Source organism: Suillus plorans, assembly GCF_016647745.1.
Source record: "Suillus plorans strain S12 chromosome Unknown HD556scaffold_76, whole genome shotgun sequence".
Lineage (NCBI taxonomy): Eukaryota > Fungi > Basidiomycota > Agaricomycetes > Boletales > Suillaceae > Suillus > Suillus plorans.
In genome coordinates this window covers 1-13,578 of record NW_024537460.1, presented here as the reverse complement: position 1 = coordinate 13,578, position 13,578 = coordinate 1, and the positions used below count along the sequence as shown (strand labels likewise).

The window sequence follows — 13,578 nt, the reverse complement described above, 5'->3', positions numbered from 1 at the left end:
CCTAGGGCAAGTTCATTGTCAGAATCATTGTGCGGAAGATTTCCGGTGGGTGTGGGGGTGGGGGTAGACGGATGTGGGTGATTCATGAGTTGTGAGATACTGGAGGCAGCACCTTGTGCACTAGTGCGGCGCTGTGAGAAACTGAGGAAGGCATCGACTATGGGAGTAGAGTCGCGTCATGTCATATCCCGTATTCCGGACCTACATCCGACAATATTCCCACGCCTCATCCGGACCTTCGGACGCCCTATCCATGTCTCCAGTCCTCTACCCATCCGGATCCCTGCACCTCTGCACATCCACATCCGCGCATCCATGTCCAGATCCCTTTACCTCCGTACATCACACCTCCATACCTCCGCAGCTAGCCTGCATCATTCATCCTTTGTCCTATTGCCCTAATATCATATCCCGTATATCCACGCTTCTTGTCCGGACATCTGGTCCGGTCCGATCAGATCAGATCCGATATACGATAAGCTTCCTAATTCATTTCCTGTGCATATAACGTTAACACAGCCTATTCCTCTATTTGGTATTCCTTGTCCTCGGTATCTCGGTTATACTTACTACCGGTATGCTTACTGATCCGTTAACCTATGCTTCATTTCCGACTCGCGCTTGATAACTTTGCTTATGCTTCATACATAGCCTCGGACGCTTGCTTACTGATCTTTCTGTTATTTCCTTAGTATATAAACTCTTGTATATGTCCTGTAGTTCCTCAGTCTGAATATCATATTAGTCCTCGCACTAGATCTCACTCTAAGTCCTCACATCAGTTCTAGTCTATCGACTTAGTCAATATCCATCTCGGGCCTAGGGAGAAATTCCCTAGGCCAGAGCTCCACTTATCTGATCCCCACTTATCCGCTCATCCGCTTATCCGCTTATCCGCTTATCCACTCATCCGCTTATCCGCTCATCCGATCCTCCGAAGTTTCCGGACGTTCGTCCGAAACTTTCCTGCGGTCCTCCGGACCTATTCTGCTTCGGACTTTGTCCTTGCAGCCTTTCCTCTGTTTGCTTCTACTTAGGACAAGTCCTAAGTAGCCATTACACGTATCCGTATCAGGACGAAACCTCATCGTAATTTCCGGAAGTTCCTCCGGAACTTTCCCGCACTCGTCCGGAAGTTACTTGCACTCGTCCGGAAAGTCCTTCCGAACTTTCCCGCGCTTCGGACGTCCTTGGACTTTCTTTGGACATCATTCTGAAATTAAGGGCACATACTCGGGTAAGGGGCACAGCGCACGAGCTGAAGCCAAGCCCCTCGGAATCAGTCCTACCCTTTGTGCACGGTCTTAACACGTCGGGCGGTTACTACACCCACTGCATTGAGAGCGGTCTGCGCCCGTGTAGGTGCCATGAAGTCAGATGTAAGTATACTCGGTAAGGTGTGAGTTCGAATATACTGTTAAGAACGTGCTCAAGGGTCGGATCCGAAGGGCTTGGCTTCAGCTCGTGCGCTGCGCCCCTCACCTGAGTACGTGCCCCTAACTTCCGAGGGCTGTCGAACGATGTCCGGAGGGCGTCGGGCGATGTCCGGAGTCTGATGTCCGATGCGCGGGAATTCCGGCGGACGTTCGGAAACAAGAGATAAGACTAATCCAGACGAAGTCCGAACTAGAAAGGAAACAGCGGAGGACTACCAGAGGTAGAGGCGGAGGTGACAAGTCTATAGGAGTTGATCCTAAGACGAGCGGAGGTCGACGAGAGAGAAACTCAAGTTGGACGGAGGAGAGAGTGAGCAGAGTCTAAGATGATATTCGAACTAAGGAAACTACAGAGACTGTACAGGGGTTTATATACTACTGAGGACATAACGGAGAACAGTAAGTGCAGTGCGAGGCTATGTAAAGCTATGGAGAAAACATATGGGACGACTATCACTAGTCTATCGGAACTTAGTAAAATGAAGACAGAAATGAATAAGGGACGGAAAATAAAGTGTACTAACTGATAAGGGAAATACCAAAGGGATAAGGCACGGAAATTAGACGCGGGTCGGATCCAGACGATACATAGAAGTCGGCCGGATCCGGAAATCCAGAAATGATAAGTGTGATAGGTCCGGACCCGGAACGCGGGATATGACAGTATCCTTCTAACACTCAGATGTCTGGTAAGACCAGCAGGTCAAAAGCAACTACTGCTACGCTCTTTCCAAAGGAAGTCACGGTACTGCGGGCCTTGTGGGCAGGACCTACAAATGTTTATTGGCGTGGAAAGGACATAGCTATCTCCATGCTTGACAATCCCCCCGCAGATCTCATATGTCAAATTGTGTATGAAATCTGCAAGCAAAGCTTCCGATATGAACTTCTCGACCTTGATGAACATCTTGGGCGCGATGCACGTAAGGACAAGGAGGCGAGGAAGGAAAGGATGGAACTTCTTCATAGTATTTTCCCGTCGAAGTCATTGAGAGTTTGGAACAGGGACTTTCCTCAAGAGAATGGCGGACTTAATGCGCCATCTTTCAACACTGCTTTGCCGTACTTCAAAAGTTTCCGTAAGGTGTTGTCAATGTGGGAGCACTTTCCCAAGTCCCTCGATCAGCCTCTCGATGCTACCGGATGTGAGCACGACATATGGAAGGGGATGAAAGAATGCTGTCTCTTCTATGTCCAGTCTTATTTTGACAATACTGGCCGTCCACCTATCGTACCTCATTTGCTGTATTCGGTCGTGTAGATTTTGACATAGTGTGCCTTTTTCCCATCTCAATCACTGTACTCTTACAATATATACCCTGAATAGCGAATAGTTTGTATACCATATGTTACCAATGTTGTTTGGGTCTTAAGTGGACTTTGTCATGGACAAACACGTTGCTCTAGGGATTAAAGTTCACTTTCCGCATATCCACTAACATCTTGGTTTCATAGAACAGAGTGCACGTGAACAGGTAGAGTTTCTTTCTTCACTTTTCCTAGCTCTCATTTGCTCCAAAGGTTGATTGACATATTTGGCCACTCTATCCTCTTCCCTTTTGACTCAAGTTTGGGACTTTGAGTTCACTTTCAGCATATCTACTAACATATTAGTTTCACAGAACAGAGTGCACATGAACAGGTAGAATTTCTTTCTTCACTTTTCCTAGCTCTCACTTACTCCAAAGGTTGATCAATGTATTCGGCTACTCTATCCTCTTCCCTTTTGACACAAGTTTGGGACTTCGAGTTCCTCTTAGCATTCAGTAGTCGATTCCATGTCAACGCTGAACTTAGTGCAGGCTTCATGCTTGCCTTTGATTATCTTGTTATGGTCTCATCCATCCCTATCAATGGGCTGTCCACTCCATCCCTTTCCAATGCACAGGACAGACTCGTCACTTCTTCAATGGTGAAGAAGAGGCGGCGCTCCCAGCAAACCAGCAGTTTTCACCTTCCTGTAGCCCCCCCACTATTCGTACTTCCCGGAAGAAAACACCTCACACAAAAATCACTCGATATAGCAAGAAGGTCACAGCAGCAACAGCCTTTGGGCGATGTCGACACTGCTAACCAGCATAATATCCCATCTGCTGGGGATCTCTTAGAGTGGCAAGAGGAAAGCTTTTCTTTCTATAACTCACTTCACTACATCTCCAATGCCAAGTTACTCCCGCCTTCCCGTTCGAATGGCCACCAAAAGAAAATAAATCAGTGGCAGTGCTAAACAAACAAAGTTATTTCTTCCTTGATCACTCCCTACCTTGCATACTTGCGCAAATTGACCTCTCTTTGCGATCACATTGGACTGCAGCCAGATGAAGTTGCTGCCTTTCAGTGTAAGTCCTCTTGTCGACGGAGGGCTCTAGATATCACTTGTATACTTTTCAATTGTATGTCTCTCTCATTACTCAAGTTATTGTTTGTCTGATAATATCGTAGATATCGAGATATTACGAATCAAGAGCTGCACTTGCGCGTCTGCTCCCCTTCAGCTCCTGGCTCGCGGTTATTTTGCCTGCGCTCCCATTGCTCCTTCCCTCGCTGTCGACCTTCAGCTGCTGGAGCTCGTCAAGACTTTGTTTGTGCATATTACTCCCAATACGACTACTTGGTGTGAAACACTCGAAAATTTTCTGGCTGGCCGCGGGTATCAGCTTACCACCAAGGTTAGTCAAGCGTGTATATTGAGTTTAGGCCACCTGGATTAATATTATTGTAGGATAATCTTCGTCGTCGATTTAGTAACGCTTATCATTAGAGGAAGTCAAACTTGGCGATTCATGCACTGATTCGGACGGCGATTCAGATGTCGATTTTCGAGCGTCAGAATTGTGCGGAATCGTGAATCACCCGGAATCATTGAAGCGGCTCCAGAGCCGCTTCAACGATTCATTTCACCGCTGATATGTCTACATTGGGATTTTTTTTATAAATTAAATACATAGTGATGAAAAACATATGATGAAAATAAAACTACAAACGAACAATGACGCCCGTCACTGATATCCCAGTTCTCATGGCAAAAGCAAGTAAAAACACACCTGAAAAATCCACTAGCGAAGGCAAGAAGAACTCGAAGATCACCGAGACCGGTAGTAAGAGAGGGTTGAAGGGTCGTGAAAATAGCGTGAGAGAAGAGGATGGTGATGCTGTGAGCCTCGAGCCACCCAAAATCGAGTGCGTGGATTCTAGTAGTGTCAATCAGTGTATTCTGACCATGTCTGTATGCAGGTGGACCGAAGAACTCACCTTTCAGATGCTCACTGAGATCACTGAAGACAAGGATATCAAACAAGGCTTGTTTCCAGTTCCTGGCTCGAATCCAAGAAATCAAGGTGTCCCAAAAACTCACTGGCATTGGGTTCTATGCGAGAAACTGTTTTCTTACCACGAGGACTATAAATTAACACCTTAAAGTACATCAAAGTGATGGGTGCCACAGGTGCCGGTATCAAAAAGAGGTCTGATGTGGATAAAAGCCATCAAAACCAATTCGTGACAAAGTGGAGTACGTACCTATTTGTGACACCCACACAACTGAAAATAAACCTCCGTAAAATAGTGGAGATTGAGGGGGCATGTCCTTACTTCTTTGAGATGCGCGAGCTCATTGGTCAGCGTCCGAACAACATACCTGTTGGGCTCAGCAACAATGACACTGATATTGATGTGTCTGCCATTATTCGAAGCTCGCCTGACTATGCTCCAGGTAATGACTTGGGGGGGTATGCCTCCGAGGAGTGGGATATCGAGAGGCAGACTCCAGAATGTGGGAACGACTCGGCGAAGAATGTTGCATTGGTGCCTTCTGAAGACGGAAAACATGTTGACGGTGTTCGGAAGCGACGGGGGACAGAAAACGAGAAGGCTCCAAGGAAAAAGAAGCAGAAAAAAGACGAGTTTGCTGAGATCGTGCAGGCCGAAGAGGTGACACGGCAGAAGGAGATGGATGTTGCCAAGGTGAGAGCAGAAAAAGATATCATGAGGGCCAAGATCAAGTTGGCAAAGATTGAATTGGAGCGCGAGAAGTTATGTGACCAGAGAGAACGAAGGCGAGATTGAGCTGCGAGAAAGCACGTTGCTAGTACGGCAAGTCATCTTCGTCATTCAACAAGACTTCAAAGTTCTAACTGTCCTTACTACAGCCTCCGACAATTCATGGCCACTACCGTGAGGCTTCACATCACTCTGCAACACCATCTTTTGACTTTGCCTTCCATGATGACATCGAACCGAGTTTTATGGGTCCAGGACCTTCATCTTCAAGGGCTTCATCTGCTGACCCTTTCTCCGACCCTATTTCAAGGTCTGATGCTTCATTTGAGTACATTTTACCAGCTGTTCCTCAGTAGATATACTGTAGTTAATCTGATTCACTCGAATCCAAAAATTGGTGCCTCCTCAGATCCTTTGCCCGAAATAACCTCCGCTTCAACTGTTCTCGTCGAGCCCGTGCTTCATGCAAACGGTTTGACCTCGCAGTGGTTTCCAGTGCAATATTTTATCCAGAGCGAGAGTCAGATGATGACAGTCCCTCAGCAATGAAAGGTTCAGTCTCGTCATCTGAGCCCGAGTTGTCTTCGTCCTCGCACTGCATTGCAAATGCATGCAGTCCAATGCATGCAGCAACCCAGTATGTGGCGAATTTGTGAGACTGCTCATTCACGATTCGCACCCGCAGGCCCTTCCAAGAATGAAATCGGCCCTTCAAAAAACCAATGGCATGCTCGGAACGGATTCGGAGCATGGAAACATGGTTATTGAATTCCATGTTGCGTTCCAAAAACTTCTCGGGGGCTTTATAGGGTGCTACTACCCACTTTTGCAGCTGCAATTGCCATTAGATTGTCAGGTAGTAGTTGATGATAACAGTCAACACACTGGGTATGCAGAATCTGCCCACACGAACTCATCACCCTCCATATACTTGTCATGATCTCTTTTCAGCTGGGTCCCATCCCAAGCAGATGAATCGTGAGTACTGCCAGTATGTCCATAGGAAAAGTCGACGATACGAAGGTTTGGCAGGGAAACAACCTGGAAGACAATAAAAATGCAGAGTGACTATGATTGTTGATGAACGTACTTGAATATTCAGTGAATAATTACATTTTCGATCAAAGTAGCTTTCTCCGTACCAGTGAGGGCGGTCGTACAGTGGAATCAAAGTACCATCAACGAGGCACCAGCCACCACGCCACGCCTTGCACGAGCGGGCTTCAACCCAAGATTTTGCTGCCTCTTTCTCTTCCGCAGTGGGAAAACGGACTGCTTCAGCCATGAAATCAGGCCAAAGAATGGCAGTCATAACTCTCCTCGTCATCAGGGACACAGTACCATGACCCACTCCTGCCCAACGAGCAACAGCTGACTGACCTGCTGCATTTCCGCTATGGCCAAACCGATACAGAGTTACAGCAAGCTGTACGTCGACAGGATGCTGCTCGCAGTGGGAGTGGTTGACGAAGACAGGGTCAGTGCAGATTTTTGCTGTGATTCGATCGAACGTATATGGTGTGACACGAAGAATCTGACGGAAGTGATCAGGATATTTGATTTTTGTGACTGAAAGGACATGGGGAAGCTGGGCAGGTGGGTGTAATAATCGAACATTTCGTGGTGCATCATAACAATGTGCAAAGATATCTTGTAGGGTGTGTCGTACATGGTGTGCTACTTGTCCCTGATGGTGTGTGGTGACTGGTTCCCCGTCAGTTTCCTCGTCCGAGTCAAAACTCGACACAGAACTGTCTTCTGAAAATTCAGAATCAGCATCTGCATCACTGTCAGTGGACTCGTGATCCAAGAAGGTAGTGCATTCTGAGGTATCCGAGAAGTAGGAGCTTGAGGACTCGTCAGATTTGAATACCTGTGAGGTGGAATCAGTAGTACTGGTAGTAGTAGGTGACTCAGATGATGGCTCGGAGAGAGTGGATTCTGTAACAAAGTTGTCAGATGTGTTGAATGCAAAGTTGTTAATTTGCTGTTTGGTCTGACGAGCTCGTCGACGCTGGGCTAAATGCAGGCGGATCTTCTTGTATCGGAGAAAGTCTTGCAACAGCCGTTGGGCACGTTGCTGACGTGGGGTGTACCGAGCCATGATGTCACTAGTAGACATTTCATTGCATAGTACTTATCTACATATATTGGTTATTTAAGCGCAGTCGACTCGGATGAGAATCATTCGAGAAACGAGTTGAATCAGTGATGAGAATCGGGGGTAGTCAACCTTACGATTGATTCATGGTTGATTCAGGTTGAAGAATCGTGTCGAAAATCGGAGTCAGAATCGAGGCGTGAATCGCCAAGTTTGACTCCCACTATTGGTACTCTGTACTCTGCATGAGTGCTGAAGATCACTTGTTGAATCTCATTGGAACTTATCGCCTGCTTCCACCACCGTCCACAGAGGGACTGACAAGTCCAAGTGACTATCTAAAGTCTCACTGTCCGATTTGTGTTGGCTTGGATGATTGGCGAAAAGGTGGTACCTTTAATCTTCGGTAAGTTGCATCAATTTCAGTAACCAAAATAATTCTGAAGCATATAATAGACCTGATGTTCATACTTGTATCGACACATGCTTCACTCAAAAATGTTCATCGGACAAACACAGCAGAGGTCCAGATCCCCCAAACCCGATCAGATCAGTTTTCCTTTCAAATGATGAGGTGGCATCGATGGACGCCCATGTGCGAAATTGTCGCAGCAGACCCGCTGATCGGGATTGCAAGAGAAAGTGACCTACAGCCCCCGCAGAGGAGGGGGATGGCTATGAAAATGGCATGCGAGTCCCAACCTCTGTGCTGGATGGCTGCGGTGAATCCTTTCCTGCCGCTGATGAGAAACATGAAAAGGCTAGCACACAATTTTTTGCAGATACAGGGGTGATGGCTATGTTATGTCGCCATGATCGTGTATTATGGCTCGCTAACATGACGTCAGCTGGAGAAAAGCAGCACTATGCTCTCGCCCTGATCAAGAAACTTTTCGATAATCTCCCTCCCAAAATGACCGTTGGCCTCTTGTATGACATTGGCTGTCAACTTCATCAAAGTTGTGTCAAGTATCGACTCCTCGATGACGCTGTTCTTCGCTGGTTGACTTTCGCAATATCAGTCTTTCACGCTTACGGCCACCAATGGGCCTGTCAAATTATATACCATCCTTGCAAATGTGAAGGCTTTGGCCTTTTGGATGGGGAAGGTTGCGAGTGTCTATGGAGCACACTCAAACATCTTATTGCTCCGCTACGCGTTTCAGGGGTGAGTGATTTCTGTTTTGAGAAGTTGCATACAGGTTATAGCTGCTCATGGCCGTATTAAAATTGTCATGGTTCTATTGCCGATTCACCTTGCACTACAATTTACATGATTCCTACTTACTGACTGCTTTTTTCAGTTTCATCAGCGACTTTTTGTCCTCGACACTCAAGTCCGGCACCTAGATGACAAGAACCTTGTCTTGTTTGGCAATTGGTTGAGCCAGAGGTGGAATAACTGCGTGAAGAAGAAGAGTATTGCAATGCAAGCTCTACATGAGCTTTCAGTGGACGAGACCCATGTCCGTCAGGAATGGAAATCACAATGTGAACATCAGACGAGACCCCTGCCTCGTAAGTGCTACTGTTCATTATTTACAGTCATATTATTCATGCAGTAATCTCAATAGGAAGATCAAAGACAAGTAATGACAAGGAAATCTCAAAAATTCTCTCCCTTGAGAAATCTCTTGGAGAGCTCGATAGATCGTTGCGACACATGGAAATACAACTGTGTATGGGAAATGTGGACAATCTCGTTGACTACAAACTTCGTCTCATTCAAGAGCGTGCTCACCGATCAAAGCTCGCAGACACTTTGAGCCGCTGGAAGACACAACTTGGCATCAGTCAACGCACCAATCTAGACCAACTATGTCACAATGTCTATCTACAAGTTCGTTTAGATGCTCAAGCTCTTAAGACATGTATCCACGAATGACTTCGACAGCACAAGTTCGAGATTGAGAAGCTCGAGCACTCATATAGGCAAGCAGTGAATGGTACTTATGTTCTAAGTTGCACACTGTTAAGACCGTGCACAAAGGGTAGGACTGATTCCGAGGGGCTTGGCTTCAGCTCGTGCGCTGCGCCCCTTACCCGAGTATGTGCCCTTAATTTCAGAATGATGTCCGAAGAAAGTCCAAGGACGTCCGAAGGATGTCCGAAGCGCGGGAAAATTCGGAAGGACTTTCCGGACGAGTGCAAGTAACTTCCGGACGAGTGCGGGAAAGTTCCGGAGGAACTTCCGGAAATTACGATGAGGTTTCGTCCTGATACGGATACGTGTAATGGCTACTTAGGACAAGTCCTAAGTAGAAGCAAACAGAGGAAAGGCTGCAAGGACAAAGTCCGAAGCAGAATAGGTCCGGAGGACCGCGGGAAAGTTTCGGACGAACGTCCGGAAACTTCGGAGGATCGGATGAGCAGATAAGCGGATGAACGGATAAGCGGATAAGCGGATGAGCGGATAAGCGGAGCTCTGGCCTAGGGAATTTCTCCCTAGGCCCGAGATGGATATTGACTAAGTCGATAGACTAGAACTGATATGAGGACTTAGAGTGAGATCTAGTGCGAGGACTAATATGATATTCAGACTGAGGAACTACAGGACATATACAAGAGTTTATATACTAAGGAAATAACGGAAAGATCAGTAAGCAAGCGTCCGAGGCTATGTATGAAGCATAAGCAAAGTTATCAAGCGCGAGTCGGAAATGAAGCATAGGTTAACGGATCAGTAAGCATACCGGTAGTAAGTATAACCGAGATACCGAGGACAAGGAATACCGAATAGAGGAATAGGCTGTGTTAACGTTATATGCACAGGAATTGAATTAGGAAGCTTATCGTATATCGGATCGGATCGGACCGGACCGGACCGGACATCCGGATGAGATGCGTGGATTGAGGTATGGAGGTAAATGTATGTGGATGTGGATGTGGATGTGCAGGGGTGCAGGGATCCGGATGGATAGAGGACTGGAGACATGAATAGGGTGTCCGAAGGTCCGGATGAGGCGTGGGAATATTGTCGGATGTAGGTCCGGAATACGGGATATGACAGTATCCCCCCTTTAAGGCCGAGCCCTCGAGGCTGAAGACTTAGGAAGTTCGGAACGGAGATTGCTGGTATATGGCAAAGGATAATGATGGATGGATTCCGGAGGATTGGTTCCTATGAGTGAAAATTTCCGGAGGTCTCGGAAATGTTCCTGACACATGCATGGTTCATTATTATGCCTAGTACTTCATCTGGAGACTGGATGTCATAGACGGTGATGAAGAATGGCGATGGGACGCGAGGACAAATGGATTTCCGGAGCGGAAGTCTGGAACACATTGAGGATAATTCCGAAGGTGACCGGAAGTCCGGAACATGCGTGGGAAAATCGGAGGAAGCTCACGGAGCGGAGGATTTCATGTCAGGATAACGGAAATGCAGCGAGTGCAGGAAAAGAGGGCGAGAGTGAATGCAGAAATGCAGGCTTCTTTCTGATGTGACGGAGGAGTCCTGTGAGACATATCTATCTCCACGAAGCAGAGCTTGTGCTGAGGTACAGCTAAGGATAAGTGCATCATCGGAAATCCGGAAATTAGCCCCTATGACCGGAAATGTTCCGGAGCACGGATTGCACACTATCAAAGGTCGTGGACGGAGTTTCTAGGTGTACTGAAAGTTAACGCAAATAGCAGGGTTTTGCATCCGGTGCGAGGCTTTTGATAAACGCGTGTGGTGGATGGAAATCCTTATGATGGGACGGACGGATGATCAGAAACACGGATACCGGATATCGGAAACTCAAAGCATCGGAAACACAGAGAGTCGGAAACGTGGATTGACGATATCTGCAAAGACGCGATTTTCGGATGGATCTTCGGAAATGCTTTCCAGGCAGTTCCGGAAGGGTGCAATGGACAGGAAATCAATGGTCCGAAGGTCAACACTGGTCAGGTGGAGGTGTATGCTGAAATGGACCGGATCCTTCTAGCTCGCAAGTCCTGCAACAGGCAACTGCGTTAACTAGGGATATATAGTCGGTTTTATCAGTGGAAGTGACTCGGTGGACTTGGGTTTTTCGGATTAGGGTCGGATGTGGTCGGAAAACATGATAGGAGGTCCGGACGTAAGTGTTTGGCAATGCCAGGGTCTATGGTGAAATATACAATGGGAGTCGGAACGGAGATTGAGTCGGAAAAGCAGAGGAAGAGAATGGATCATCGGAGGAGATGTATATAATAGGACAGAGGTGTTTGCGAGTGGTTCGGATTTTCGGAGCTTCGGAGGATAGAGGCTATGGCGCGGAAACCCATAGGAGGTGGATCGGAACATAGGGAAGTGAGGTGGAAGTGTCGGATGACTCTTGACAGGCTTGATAAATGAAGGATGGATGAATCCGGACATGTTCCAATGATGTGCAATGCAATGTGCGTGTTTTCCATGGTCATCCGAAGCAGATCCGACTGGAGAATGCATCTGGATGGTCCGGATAGGTTACGGGTCGGATAGGAAAGCTGCACATGTATGTATGACTGCACGAGATGGTGAAAATTGTTCCGTTATGGGACGGAGCAAGCAAATTCCGGATGGAACACAAGCTGAAGAGGGTGAAGTGAATACTCAAGCGGAGTCCCTATCCCCCCTTTTGGGAGAATTTTCCAAACATTGATGGAGGAAAAATGGGCACAGGGTTCCAGCAGGAGCTTTGGATTTTCGGAAGAAACTGGACGTGAGTCACAAGAACGGAATGGAACGGAAGATATAACACAATGCAGGACTGTAGTGCTAAAAATTTCGGAGGTATCACCAGTGCTTTTCCGGATCCGAAACAGATTCCAGAGAAGACAATATTGAACGGTGAGGGACTTTAAGACAGGAGCGGAAGCGGGTCCGAAGCAACTACAAGCTATTGCAAAGTATATCCATTCCGAATGGAGGCGGTCCAGAGACAAAGGGTGCATCGGAGGTAGGAGCAGGAGCTTCCATCAAGAAAGCCATCGGAAATCCGGACGATTGAGTTCCGGAAATAGGGGTAAAGGTCGGATATTGGTATACTGAGGAAAAAGGACAGGAGGACGGATGGAAGGATTGCAGAGTGGAAAAGTGAGGACGGAGGATGGACAATTGTATAAAACATGTCCGGGCCATGGCATAGAATACCCATAGGAGTGTTTCGGATCCGGAGCGGGTGTAACTTGTCCTGGAGCGGAGGAGTGAACAGATCTTTCGGAAACATGGAGATTTGACAACAAAATGGACGGATGAGCTATAACGCGAAGGAATGCTTTGATACTGAAAAGTCCGGACGTCCGAAGGTATCCAAAGATATCCGGAGCTTATCCGAAGCTATCCGAAGCTATCCGGAGCCATAACACGAAGGAATACTTTGGTACTGAAAAAGTCTGGACGTCCAAAGCTATCCGAAGCTATCCAGAGCTATAATGCAAAAGAATACTTTGGTACTGGAAAGTCCGGACGTCCGAAGCTATCCGAAGCTATCCGAAGCTATCCGGAGCTATTAATTTCCTGGACCCGGAGGAAATATGGGCAGGAACTGGAGTGGACGTGGTACCAGTAACAGTAAAGAACAATCGCAAAGCATGTTTATTCTGATCCGGAAAAGTTCAGAGATGACAAGGAGCAAACCAGAGTTATAGATCGGAGGGGCGGAGACCTTCATCAAGAAAGCCAATAGAGATCCGGAGTTACAAACTTCCGGAAAATAGGGGTAAAACGCGGAGGGGTTCGGAAAGTTGTTGATTTCGGACGGGAAGTCGGATGTAAGAACTGACAGGCTTCTGGAGAGGAACAGATGGTTTTCCAGGACCTACTTCCAGAGAATGAATCGGATGAGTTCCGGAATTTCGGATCAGAGGCCTGGAGGTGGATAATGAAGCCAGGAAATGGTCAGGAATTTGCATAGGACGTATTGGAAGCAAAATTCTAATCTGCCCTTTCGGAAGACATTCCTAATGTCGGAGGAGAATCAACAAGGCGTTTCCGGATGGTGGAAGGAAAAAATAGGGGCTAGAGCGGAGGAAAGAGTGCCGTCCGAATTTCGGAGGCAGGAACCCGAGCGGGCCATTGTCAGAGGAAGC

General features: G+C 47.2%; 5 protein-coding genes across 5 annotated transcripts; 4 read left to right on the top strand and 1 right to left on the bottom strand.

Annotated features, from left to right (window-relative positions):
- Window positions 1-2,262: 2,262 nt before the first annotated feature.
- Window positions 2,263-2,679, top strand: HD556DRAFT_1192710 (uncharacterized protein; the record flags this gene model as incomplete). The annotated part of the gene is made up of 1 exon (XM_041296211.1): window positions 2,263-2,679. A coding segment is annotated over one exon (417 nt), but the record flags the coding sequence as incomplete, so codon positions are not given.
- Window positions 2,680-3,904: 1,225 nt separating this feature from the next.
- Window positions 3,905-4,197, top strand: HD556DRAFT_1246410 (uncharacterized protein; the record flags this gene model as incomplete). Its single annotated transcript, XM_041298606.1, has 2 exons — window positions 3,905-4,105; window positions 4,159-4,197. Coding segments are annotated over 2 exons (240 nt in total), but the record flags the coding sequence as incomplete, so codon positions are not given.
- A 228-nt stretch (window positions 4,198-4,425) lies between these two features.
- Window positions 4,426-5,501, top strand: HD556DRAFT_1312539 (uncharacterized protein; the record flags this gene model as incomplete). The annotated part of the gene is made up of 4 exons (XM_041300670.1): window positions 4,426-4,616; window positions 4,671-4,800; window positions 4,857-4,947; window positions 5,002-5,501. 4 exons carry the CDS (start codon window positions 4,426-4,428, stop codon window positions 5,499-5,501), a joined length of 912 nt encoding a protein of 303 aa, XP_041154963.1.
- Window positions 5,502-6,525: 1,024 nt separating this feature from the next.
- HD556DRAFT_1189171 (uncharacterized protein) lies at window positions 6,526-7,041 on the bottom strand (the record flags this gene model as incomplete). The annotated part of the gene is made up of 1 exon (XM_041296131.1): window positions 6,526-7,041. A coding segment is annotated over one exon (516 nt), but the record flags the coding sequence as incomplete, so codon positions are not given.
- A 1,333-nt stretch (window positions 7,042-8,374) lies between these two features.
- On the top strand, window positions 8,375-9,733 carry HD556DRAFT_1530379 (uncharacterized protein; the record flags this gene model as incomplete). Its single annotated transcript, XM_041309451.1, has 3 exons — window positions 8,375-8,704; window positions 8,841-9,054; window positions 9,111-9,733. The coding sequence occupies 3 exons, from the start codon at window positions 8,375-8,377 to the stop codon at window positions 9,419-9,421; spliced, it is 855 nt and encodes a 284-aa protein (XP_041154961.1). The 3' UTR covers window positions 9,422-9,733.
- Window positions 9,734-13,578: the final 3,845 nt, after the last annotated feature.